This window comes from Urocampus carinirostris, chromosome 8 (assembly GCF_059441175.1).
Source record: "Urocampus carinirostris isolate Australia breed hairy pipefish chromosome 8, RoL_Ucar_1.0, whole genome shotgun sequence".
Taxonomy (NCBI): domain Eukaryota; kingdom Metazoa; phylum Chordata; class Actinopteri; order Syngnathiformes; family Syngnathidae; genus Urocampus; species Urocampus carinirostris.
Window position 1 is genome coordinate 30,214,918 of NC_142356.1, and position 13,022 is coordinate 30,227,939.

At 39.6% G+C, this 13,022-nt stretch overlaps 2 protein-coding genes across 4 annotated transcripts in view; both read left to right on the forward strand.

Annotated features, from left to right (window-relative positions):
* The window catches only part of npepps (aminopeptidase puromycin sensitive), a 28,878-nt gene extending 23,957 nt beyond the window's left edge, over window positions 1–4,921 (forward strand). For all 3 annotated transcript variants that reach the window (XM_088342295.1, XM_088342292.1, XM_088342294.1), the window contains 5 exons: window positions 232–288; window positions 357–464; window positions 1,815–1,970; window positions 3,057–3,104; window positions 3,189–4,921. In XM_088342295.1, the coding sequence (XP_088198421.1) occupies window positions 232–288; window positions 357–464; window positions 1,815–1,970; window positions 3,057–3,104; window positions 3,189–3,335 (516 nt within the window). In that variant the 3' untranslated portion in view covers window positions 3,336–4,921. The remainder of the gene's footprint in view (window positions 1–231; window positions 289–356; window positions 465–1,814; window positions 1,971–3,056; window positions 3,105–3,188) is intronic.
* Window positions 4,922–7,409: 2,488 nt separating this feature from the next.
* On the forward strand, window positions 7,410–11,226 carry c8h6orf120 (chromosome 8 C6orf120 homolog). The gene is made up of 2 exons (XM_088342299.1): window positions 7,410–7,537; window positions 10,247–11,226. The coding sequence occupies exon 2, from the start codon at window positions 10,317–10,319 to the stop codon at window positions 10,863–10,865; it is 549 nt and encodes a 182-aa protein (XP_088198425.1). The 5' UTR covers window positions 7,410–7,537; window positions 10,247–10,316; the 3' UTR covers window positions 10,866–11,226.
* Window positions 11,227–13,022: the final 1,796 nt, after the last annotated feature.

Below are 13,022 nucleotides of genomic sequence, written 5' to 3' on the forward strand. Positions count from 1 at the left end.
TGCTGGTTTCCTGTTGATCTGCTTTACAAATGAGCAAACTGAAATTTGCATAAAAGTCTTGTCTTTAAACACTGCAAAAGGCTGCTCGTTCCACTTATATTAAGCTTGGACAGCTGCCCACTGCAAAACAAAGGATGGCTGTGGTGACTGTCACTGTAGCCATCATAAAATTACAAACTGCCTGCCTATAGTTGTGAATGGTTGTTTGTTTGTATTTTTGTGTGTTTTTAGGTTTATTTAACAGTCCTAAAGCACGGTGACAGCAGCACTTTAGATACAATGCTGAAGGTGAGACGGGTTTTGGTCAGGCTAAACCTGATTTGGTGTTTTCTCTTAGTATATTTTTTCCATCTTAGCTCCACAAGCAAGCTGACATGCAAGAGGAGAAGAATAGAATTGAGCGAGTACTCGGCGCCATCGCTGCTCCAGACCTCATCCAGAGAGTGCTCACTTTTGCCCTTTCGGTAAAATAAACCAATTCAAAATTGCCTGTTTAAAATGCATGTGTTGGTTTACTGGGAGCCTTCTAGCTATGTACGGGGTCCATGTTCTGAACTATAGTAGATTACTTCCAACAATTTTCCAGCTACTAAAAGCGATCAGAATTTGGGGGAGGTTTTTTTTGTAGTTGTTTTTTTTTTCTTACTATTTACAAAACCATTTAGATATTTGATTTTATTGCACAAGTCACTCTTTTGTGTAATTTTTGGACGGCCTTGACAATAAAGGCCAAATTTTACCCGTCTTTCTGTTTTACTTCATTCCACATTGTAAATGTTGACTTTCTTTAGCAGGGCCGAGGGTGGCACTGTTCAGAGGTCTTGGGCTTGATTCTACCTACCTGCCCTTCCTCTTTCCTTCACTATCATACCAATGTTCATCTTTATGAAAAAAAAAATCATGGGTCGAGAAATTTGTATTTCTGTTATACAGTGGAGTAATCCCCACTTAAAGGTGTGTAGTCTGAGATGTTTGCATGTTTTCCCTGTGGCAGGTTGATTGGCGAGTTCAAATTGTCCTGAGACATGAGTGAGTGTGAGTAGTTGTCTGTCCTTGTGTTCCTGCCTACTACCCGCAGATGGCCGGGATGGGCTTCAGAACTGCTGCGACCCTAGTGATGATGAGTATTGCAGAAAATGGTTTGATGGATGCCTGGGTTGGCACTAGTCTACACAATGTTCATCCATCCATCCATCATCTGCACCGCTTATCCTCAGTAGGGTCGCGGGGGTGCTGGAGCCCATCCCAGCTATCTTCAGGCAGTGGGCAGGGGACACCTTGAACTGGTTGCCAGCCAGTCGCAGGGCACACAAGGGCAGACAACGCACTCGCTCATTCACACTTGGGGACGATTTGGACCGGCCAATTAACCTGCCATGCATGTTTTTGGAATGTGGGAGGAAACCGGAGTGCCCGGAGGAAACTCACGCAAGCACGGGGACTACATGCAAACTCCACACAGGAAGGTTCGATCTCATGACCTCAGAACTGTGCTGCGCACGTGCTAACCACTGTGCCGACAAAATGTTCAGACAAGGATGAATCAGTTTAAACATTCATTTTTGTGCCCATGAGATAGACACTCATTGCTTGAATGTCACAATGAACTTGTCACCAGAAATAATTTGAATAGAACTCTAAAATTCATCATTTATTTTGCTGGGAGTCTCCAGTGGCCATTTGTGTCCGTGTTTTTTTTTGTGCTTTGTGTATGGCTTTGTCAATTGTTTGCCTCCGATTTTTGGGTGGCGGTACTTGTTTTCTGTTTATCAACACAATAGTCTGTTCAGCTGTGTGTACCTTGTTGTGTTCAGGAAGAGGTTCGTCCTCAGGACACGGTGTCTGTAATTGGAGGTGTAGCCGGAAGCAGCAAACAGGGTCGCAAAGCAGCCTGGAAGTTTGTAAAGGACAACTGGGAAGAGCTTCACAACCACTACCAGGGTGGATTCCTACTGTCCCGGCTCATTAAGGTCTTTGTCTAAATAATTTGTTTTATTCAGCAAAATTATGATTAGGGATAAAAGTGGCACCGATAAGAACACACGATAAAATGACTGCCTAAGGAATAAAGAAAACTCATCCAGACCCAACTACCTTTATTAAAACGCCATCATTAATTGACACTCACAGAATTATCATTACTTAAGTATAGCCCCTGGAGATGCAGATTTTTGCATATATTGCAGAATTCCAGTGTTATTTGGAAAGAGTCAGCCAGCCAGCCAGTCAGTTAAACCAATTTGCCGACTGCCTTCTTTTTCCCTGGCGCTGATTGGAGCAATTGCGATGAATCGTTTGCATGGCAAGTGAAAAAATAAATAGCCCTGTAAATATGCCATGTGTGAGCAATCTGATTGGCGGCAAGCTCAACCAATTAATTAAAAGATGACTTTAATCTAGTAACTCACCAAAATCAACAAAGTACCGTGCTTGTTTGCTTTTGCTTCTAAAGTGGGCTCCATTACTGCGTCCCGTCTGTTGACAAGCAGTGCTAGTACGTGCTCGATAGCATAGACTTACATTTCATATGGATGGATAAAACTGTATATATATATATATATATATATATATATATATACATGGACTGTAGCATTTTTACTGTGCAGACAGAAAATAAAACTGAAACATCTCGGAGGAATCAACTAATATACAAGATGCTTTTTGTGAGTAAGCAGTTGTTTGTGTGTATCATTCGTCTCTGTAGTAGAAGTCCCACAGTCTTTGCGACATAAAAATATCCCAGATAGGTAAAACTGCTCATACACAGCTATGAGCACAGGTAAATTGTTATGCTATAGTACAAACATATATATATATATATATATATATATATATATATATATATATTCACACAGTATATGGTTCTTACTCTGCAGAAATGTATTTATATGGGTGGTTATGGAACGGATTCACTGCAAAAATCAAGGGATAACTGTAGATTTGTTGTATCGCACAGCTCTATTCTACCGTGAATATTTTCAGTTTGTCTAGTATTGGAACAAATGACTTTGCGTGCATTTTTCAATTTTTTTTTTGTTTTCGTATTGTCCTTTCAGTTGACGGTGGACGGATTTGCCATAGACAAAATGGCCACAGATGTCAAGGTGGGATCCCTTATTGCGCTATTCCTTTGTTTGATATCTGTGTCCTGGTGTGGGAGTAATATCTAACTTCCCTTCCCCGCTTAGAGTTTCTTTGATAGTCACCCGACGCCGGCGGTGGAGCGCACTGTGCAACAGTGCTGTGAGAACATCTTGCTCAATGCCGCCTGGCTCAAACGAGACTCCGATGACATCCACCAATATCTAATGCAACGCAAAGTGCCCCCCGTTTGAACTGCCGCCTTGGCACCATTCCCCTGCAAAGAAAAGCCAAGAATCCCACGGACTACATCGACTGCTACAACATTTGCACCTGGACTGACAGGGATACTTGTTTTTAGACCCTCTTTTAACCCAACCCAATCTTTTCCCTTCCAAAGCCGCCAAGACTCGCCCACATCCAGACAACTGTGAAGCCTTTTTTTTAACGTGCATGATTCAATGAGTGTCATCAGCCAACTGTGTTGGAAAGGCTCCAGGAGGTCAACTCGCACTCTCCAGCAATACACACCCATGGATTTACACTATCAAATCAGTGCAGTCAAGGATAACAAGAATAATGATATTCATAACCAACCAATTATGTGTGCGAATCTTGATTTGGTGTTTATTAGGAAAATATATTTTTTTAATTTCAAATTAAAATGTGGATTAAAAAGTAGTACCAAATAATACAACAGTAATATAGGCCATTCAACAAAAGTAGAAAACACTAGGAAAATCACATGCAAAATATGTAAACGATATATAGATGAAGATTTTAAAAAAAAATACAACCCAAAAATATTTAACAAAACACAAGGTTTTTATATAATCAAATCAGTACAAGTTAATAATATTGGGATTTTTTTTTTTAATTTAGTGTTAGGGGGGTACAAAATGAGAGGATTTTTAAAAAGAAATCTTTAACACTAATGTGGAAATGTTGGCTATTGCATATGTAAATTTGTTGTAAAATACATTTACCGAAAATACAGAAACATCTCGGCAGAAGAGATGAGTAAGAAAATACAGTTTTGAGACTAATATCCAAGGAAATTGCATAAATGGAAACAAAATATTTAGACGTGTCTATAGACCGATGAGTAAAAAATAAGGTTGAAGTTTGAAATTATGACAAGATGCACAAGGTCTAGTACAAATTATTTGAAGAATACTTTTTTAATAATAAAAATGAGTTCTAATACAGTTCAGCAATCGTTTTTCCAACTCAATTTGGTGTTTTTATTTCCTTTTAAGTTTTACAGCACACTTGGCATCGAAAGTTTTCCTCTTTTCCTTCCTTGCTGTATTTGTCTCTGTGTCCCTTTCTCTTCCAAACTTTTATATTATGCATCTAACTGATGGACTTAAATGCTGATACTAATGGTTTGGATGGCCTGAATCCTCCATGTTGCTGCCTTTTTCCCCCCAAGCGCTATGATTGGCCTAAAATAGAGATTGCAGATTTTCATAGTATATATATGAACAAAACACTTCAGAACATCATTCAATATTGAGAAATCAAGACAATGAAACTGACCCCAGTTCCACAAAATGTCCATGTTTCGACTCTTTATTTCTTGAGGGTGAGATCGCCGGTGATCTGAAGCCTGAAACTGTTTGACTGCAGTCAGATGTGATTGAAAGAGGAACATAAACATGACGATTTTGACTACCGATAAAAATATAGAACAATGGAATTTATGGTTGGATGTGCTTTTGGAAACAGCAAAGTTTCCGATACCACATCCAGGAATATTTATTGTTTGGTTTCTTTAGTTTTTGGTTGAAATATGCTCGGTGTTCATTAAAGTAAAAATATACAACATGGCTTTTAATTGTGCGTGTGTGGTGGATCAAAACTAATTGCAGCCAGCTTAGTCCAGCGGAGAAGAAGAATCTTACTGACTGCCCTATTTTAGGGGTGGTTCATAGGCTTAAGAATGTTTTTTTTTTTTTTTTAAATACAACAAAGGTGAATGAATGGTGCAGTGTTCGGAAATATCTACCACTCTCAAGTCTAGTTTTTATTGTTTGGAAGTGGTGTTCTTTGCTTTCCTGTGGTCCATCAATTTTCCCCATTTGTCACTGAATTGGGTCTCCTGTATTCTTATTCAAAATGCTATCCTATCCATTAAAAATAATTCTTCCACAGGGCATACCCACTGCTCCACGGAAAGGAACTCTCGTGTATATCATAGGCTTATTACTTTTTTGCGTGCTGTCAGAAGAACTTTTACCAGGTACTCATCTTTTTTCTGCCATATCACTCTTAGATATCCCAAATAGAACATCTTGAATATTGTGGGTATACCATAATCCCACAGTTTTCTTTAAAGTATCCCATAACGTGTCCCAGTAATCTTGTACTATTGGACAAAGCCAAAATATGTGTATGTGGTCGATGTAAGCCTCCTCACATGATCTCCAGCATGTTTGGTTCATGTATTTTTCCTTATAACTTAAATAAAAACCGGAGGTGCCTTCCTACAAGCAGAGACTGCAGGAGCAACTATGGATGTGGGTGTTAAAGTTCTAACTGGTGAAGTGTTGTAGTGTTCCTCAGCAGGTATCTCAGGGTCTCAGGTGTTTCGCCCGTAACTTGTACACCTCTCCTGCGCGTGGAAGCAAGGGCTGAGTTAGTCTTCACCTGCACAAGGGGTCCTGCTTCAACCGCTTTACAGCCACAGCCGCCTGGAACTGCTTTTGGCTACTGTGGCTATTTCCCTGATAGCCTTCTGTGATAGTTAATAATTAAGTTCGATCTTCTGCAGGAAACTGCGCATAGATGTGGTGGGGAAACCCTGATCGCCAACCTCAATTGGATGGAGGGTGGTATGCCAACCAGCGATGGTTGTCTCATCCAAAATGTCCTGATACTTGGCCCTCTTTACCTGGTGAGATATGTTTAGCCTTTATTCCCAGAGAACATTGAGTTTGGCTAAAATGATGGACTTGTAGCTCCTAGAAAGAAGGATCATATCCGGTCGTAGGGTAGTTGCCACTACCTCTCGAGTAAAGACCAGCTTCTCCACAGTGAGGACATCTTGTGTATACCTATCTTATTACTTTTTTGCTTGCTTTCAGAAGAACTTTTACCAGGTACTCCTCTTTTTTTCCTGCCATATTACTCCTGTTAGATATCCCTAAGAGAGCATTTTGAATTTTGTTGGTATCCCATATCCCACAACTTTCTTTAGAGCATCCCATAACTTGTCCCAGTAATCTTTTATTCTTGGACAAAGCCAAAATATATGCAATTGGTTGATGTAAACCCCTCCAGATGCTCTCCAGCATGGTTGGTTCTTTTTAGACATTATAAACTAATATTTTAAGAAAGTTTTTTACTACATCGAATTTGCTAAATAATATGCCATACCTTTAAAAAAATAGGTATTTTATTTCTCCAGCCTCTTGCTATAGCATGTGAATTAAATTTTCACATGCTTGTTTTTGAAATAAATTGATACTAAACATACCTACAAAAAATTTATTGCGTAAACTCACAAATCACATTTTCAGACTTCCAAGGAACAGTGAGTAATATTTGACCATTATATGTTCCTGTATTTTACAGTGCAGCTGAAATTAAAGAATTACAGAGACTAATTAACAACACTGCACAATTTTTGTCGGCTCCCTCTACTTGAGCCTCATGTTTTGTAAAATAAATTTGAATTTCTCGATGCATGAGTATCTAAAGGAGATGGACAAAATTTATTGCTCTCTGCCGTCATCTAATGCCCTAAAATCCAGATTACAGCCTTGTTAGCTCATTCATGATACGCGTGCAAATAATACATTAAATATATCCATCCGCTATCTGCACCTCTTATCCTCAGTAGGGTCGCGGGGGTGCTGTAGCCCAAATGGTACCCAATGTGTTGCTCCCCGAACAGCTCTGTTTAAAGTAAGATAAAAATAGATAAGCGCAATGGGAAAGTAAAAGCATAACTGCTCTTTGAACACAGTTGGGCATTGTTAACACATTATTGATAGAGAACATACTTAACTTTAAACCTTAAAATTTGCACCATAGTATGACGATTCGTGTATTTTTGCTTGGTATTCAAATCTCTTATTTTTAATGAATTAAATTAATAATACACAATGTCCCTTTAAAGAACTTTCAATGGAAACACAGTTCCTACCAGTTTGCCGTTCAGTGTGATTAAATATGAAGTGATAAATATAAAAACCGGGAGGAACATGTTTTTGTTCGTGGCACTGCACAAAAAAGTAATATTAACCACAAATGGTAATTAATAGCAGCGCGAAACTCAATTGTTAAAATTCCGAATCATTTCAATTTAGTCGCAGTTCCACGCTTTTTACGCTAGGGGGCACTGTTCAATGTCTCAGTGCTAGTTCCGCAGCGAAGAAGAGTATATTGGCTCAACTGAACAGGTTGTTGGGCTCAAGAAGAACATGAGGAACTGTCAAGTGTCAACTGCGTAAGTGACCCCAAAAGTGTGTTAATAGACATTTGACGGTGTCACAGCGAACGTATGGATATTTTCCGTCGTTTCTCATGTCGATTTGCACTTATTCCCGTTTTGTGGTTGTTAACGCGAAGGTTTCTGCGTACGGTGGTTTGAACTCGTAGTTACTTGGCGGCTAGTTGCTAAGAAGCTAATTAGTCCAATTTTGTCACTAATAGGAAATGCACATCGTGAGCGAGTGCCGACTGTAAATTTGAGTTCTAGATATTGCTTGGGGTAAAATGCCAAACGTTATTAAACTTGTCTTGCAGATGCATACAAGTAAAGCGTCGGTGTGTCACTTGTTGACACTTAAAGACAAATTTAGCCCGCCCCGGGTTTGTTTCTTTTGACTTAACAGCTGTGCAAATATTTGTTTAAGTTGAAACAGGTCTGTGTTAAAGTAAGATGTAAAACCATGGCATTTTCAACCCAAAACGTAACAAATCACGTCATCTTTTCTAGTCAATAGGTTAATTTTATAATTGTATTTATGAATATCTGTACAACAAATCATAATTTGAAATATGTCCAATCCATTTCATTTTGCAGCAATAAACAATGTAAGGCCATATTTGTTGGTGCAACGTTACTGTATATAAAAATTGTCATGCAAGCACAGAAATACATTATTTTCAGATTTTAAAATCTCAAGTTTTCAATGGACATCAAGTTGACCAAATATACGTAGTTAGTCAAATTGATCAAATTCTGCGTATTAGTCTTGGCTAGCCTCAGTCTCAACTCGATAGAATGGCACGTCTTAAATTCTGTTGGGGGAAAGGTAACAAATGTTTAAGAAAAGGTCAATCCCTTCCATTAACGCACTGATGCTGAATGCTAGTGTAAAAACAAATGTAATTTAACTCATCTGTTGTTGTGTTAAAGAGCTATTTCACTCTTTGTGCACAATGTTCTAAATTGCTCCATTGATATCTAAACTTGAATTTGCCGATTGTTGGGTAAGCGTTGCATTATCCTGAGAGAAATACAAATCAGACTGGCCCAGTTTCCCAATTTTTTCAAAATATTCAACATATTTTATGTGATCTTTATAATGTCTGTTAAACACAGAAACGGGTTGCCTAAAGTAACAGTAAATGACATGTTCACAATAATAATTTGTCTGCTCCTTTATTAATCCAGTGCAATGGCATCTTTAGTGTAAGTTTAAGGGAACATAGGGTGCCCCTACGACCTTAGTGGTTAAGGGATCCAACACCTGATGTTACTTTGTACCAGAGTTGACAGTTTTAATAGTGACATTTGCCTACTCGTGCCTCAAGTCTCAAGGTAATCTTAAGGTAATGTTGGATGTTAATGGTAATAATGGCCAATCTCTATTTAAAGCTTAAAAATTGGTGATTGAAAATGATTGCATTTGGATAAAAAAAAAAAAAAAAAAAAACCTTCAAATTATCTATAAATTCTTTGACACTGAGACTTCACCCGAAAACACAATTTGGGTTGGATTGAAACTTTCAACAATAGATCACACATAAGAATGTGGGCAAAAAAAAGTAGACTTCTAAGTTTTTCCAAGAAAGTATTTTAAAAAAATAATACAAATATAGACCGCTTTCTGTGTTTGTAAACAAGTCTGACGTAGCCTAGCTATGTGCGCATTGTTGAGGGAGAACGTCGGAAGTCATGACAGTTAATACCACCCAATTAAAGGAATGAAATAGTAACATCTTAAAACAGCACAAAGTATGTCAAAGCAGCAAGATTGCGACTTTATTTGAGTTTGATCGACGCTGCACAAAGATTGTGCGAGCCACTTGATGTAGCTTTTGGGTGTAACTTTTTTGACTCCTATACATACAACGCCGGCTGAAATGGGTTAACGAGTAAAATACCTTTTGTCAGAAATTAAATGGACGAAAAATGTGGCTTTGATGACCAGTTAATATTTATAGTAGCTTAGTTCACGCATAAGTTTAACTTTAGAAGAATTTACTTTCCTTGCCTTGCTTGCACCCACCTCCAATGCATTCTTTGTGTTGATGGCATCAACAATACTAATCGAAATAAAAAAATAAACATTATTAACAGTATAATAATGTATTACTATTAAATAGATATTAGATAAAAAGTATACTAATGTTCATGATTGTATTATTATCATTATTAACAAAGAGCTGCTAGCTAGCACCAGTAGTAGAGAACTAACAGTCTATAGGAGGCATTTATCCTACTTACAATTACCAAAAAAAGTCAAAATAAATCCAAACCAGACCAAGCCACTTAAACTTGCTAAATATGAAATGGGCAACCCAAACGTGCACATGACTATTGATGTCTTTGGTCCAGTCAGTTATTTTAAAGGCTTGCAGCCACAGACACCTACGGTGCTTTTGAAAAAGCTTGTTTCCTCAGGGAATTGCACCTGGTTTGTTTTTGTAAATTGGGACTCTTAAAAACATGACGCAACATAAAAATATTCTCTTGCTCCATTCAAACTTGTACTGCTACTCCCGCTGCTTTCGGACAACTATGCTCAGGCATCCTGTGGTTATCCGGTAATGACATTGGCTTAAAAAGGGTTTATTTAAACGGCAAATTGATAAAAAAATCATGGTTGGTATTCCTTACCCCCTATATCTTTTGTCAAATCTGTCAACAGTTTAAGAGTGTGCACATTTGTGTGGCCATGTAAACTTAGAATAAGTGATTGGGCAGGTGCGTCTGACGCAGCGTCCAACATCCCTGGTGCTTGTCGATCGGCTGACCGACGACGCAGGACCTTGTGATGATGCTACTGCACCTCATCACGCCGGCCATTGTCTTCCTGCTGCATCTTTGCTACCCGCTGTGTCGGTCGGAGGATGCTTCAATCCCCGACGAATGGATCCTGCTGCATGTTGTGCGGGGCCAGGTGGGTGCAGGTAACTACAGCTACCTGCGACTCAATCATGACGGCGCCGTTGTCCTGCTCATGCTGAGTCTGACGGGGGACGCAGACTTGTATGTTTCGGACACCCTGGTTCGGCCCAGCTATGACGCCTATGAGTTGCAGTCGACCACCTGCGGCCAAGATACCATAATCGTACCTGCAGACTTTGTCCGGCCAGTGGGCGTCGCCATCTATGGACACCCGTCACACCGGCGCAGCGACTTTGAAATGAGGGTTTACAGTGACTCCTCTAATCCTTCGGACCCCTTTTCCCAGGGCTCCTCAGCTGAAGACACCCGCAAAGCACAGGTAGACTCTGACGGTCAAGACTTTGGTGAGGAGGACTCCATGTTCTGGACCAATCTCATCAGACTTTTGGAAATAATACTGGAGATCCTATTTTGAAAACAGTCTCACATCTTGTCTGCCAAAGAAATTAGATCCAGTGGGCAGTATTCACTACATTTCAATTGGAATAATACACTTGGCACACAATTGTATAATGTACAACACATGTTAAACAGGCTGCACACTTTCAAAACTGAATACTAAAATACACTTAACACATACTTCTGCCTACAATACCTGAAAAACACACAAGAAAATTTGTACTTGTTTCACTGAAACCTTATCATTTGGTGTTTCTCCAAAAGCCTGTTTAGGCCTTTTTTGACCAATTCAAAGTTAAAAATGACACTCTTTGATAATGCAATGTTGATGGAAGAATAAACAAGTTGTACTTGGGGTACAATCTATGTACTGTAAATTTGGACTCTACAGGGAGTGCAGAATTATTAGGCAAATGAGTATTTTGACCACATCATCCTCTTTATGCATGTTGTCTTACTCCAAGCTGTATAGGCTCGAAAGCCTACTACCAATTAAGCATATCAGGTGATGTGCATCTCTGTAATGAGAAGGGGTGTGGTCTAATGACATCAACACCCTATATCAGGTGTGCATAATTATTAGGCAACTTCCTTTCCTTTGGCAAAATGGGTCAGAAGAGGGACTTGACAGGCTCTGAAAAGTCAAAAATAGTGAGATATCTTGCAGAGGGATGCAGCACTCTTAAAATTGCCAAGCTTCTGAAGCGTGATTATCGTACAATCAAGCGTTACATTCAAAATAGTCAACAGGGTCGCAAGAAGCGTGTAGAAAAACCAAGGCGCAAAATAACTGCCCGTGAACTGAGAAAAGTCAAGCGTACAGCTGCCAAGATGCCACTTGCCACCAGTTTTGCCATATTTCAGAGCTGCAACATCACTGGAGTGCCCAAAAGCACAAGGTGTGCAATACTCAGAGACATGGCCAAGGTAAGAAAGGCTGAAAAACGACCACCACTGAACAAGACACACAAGCTGAAACGTCAAGACTGGGCCAAGAAAAATCTCTAAACGGATTTTTCTAAGGTTTTATGGACTGATGAAATGAGAGTGAGTCTTGATGGGCCAGATGGATGGGCCCGTGGCTGGATCGGTAAAGGGCAGAGAGCTTCAGTCCGCCTCAGACGCCAGCAAGGTGGAGGTGGGGTACTGGTATGGGCTGGTATCATCAAAGATGAGCTTGTGGGGCCTTTTCGGGTTGAGGATGGACTCGAGCTCAACTCCCAGTCCTACTGCCAGTTTCTGGAAGACACCTTCTTCAAGCAGTGGTACAGGAAGAAGTCCGCATCCTTCAAGAAAAACATGATTTTCATGCAGGACAACGCTCCATCACACGCATCCAAGTACTCCACAGTGTGGCTGGCAAGAAAGGGTCTAAAAGAAGAAAAACTAATGACATGGCCTCCTTGTTCACCTGATCTGAACCCCATAGAGAACCTGTGGTCCCTCATCAAATGTGAGATTTACAAGGAGGGAAAACAGTACACCTCTCTGAACAGTGTCTGGGAGGCTGTGGTTGCTGCTGCACGCAATGTTGATCGTGAACAGATCAAAGCACTGACAGAATCCATGGATGGCAGGCTTTTGAGTGTCCTTGCAAAGAAAGGTGGCTATATTGGTCACTGATTTGTTTTTGTTTTGTTTTTGAATGTCAGAAATGTATATTTGTGAATGTTGAGCTGTTATATTGGTTTCCCTGATGAAAATAAATAATTGAAATGGGTATACATTTGTTTTTTTTGTTAAGTTGCCTAATAATTATGCACAGTAATAGTCACCTGCACACACAGATATCCTCCTAAAATAGCTAAAACTAAAAAAGCCCCACTCCAACTTCCAAAATATTCAGCTTTGATATTAATGAGACTTTTGGGTTCATTAAGAACATGGTTGTTGTTCAATAATAAAATTAATCCTCAAAAATACAACTTGCCTAATAATTCTGCACTCCCTGTAGAGCGCACCTGATCAGCCGCACCCAGTACACTTTTAAAGGAAAACCATTTTGGACACACATAAGCTGCACCTGACTACAAGCCGCATGTGCCCACATTGAAACATTAGATATTTACAGAGAAAGACGGTACACAGTGTTATAAAGTGTTTAAATAATATACAATACCTTAACCCCTCAACGTTCTGACGGCCCACCGATGGGCCGTTAGACTTGTGATAA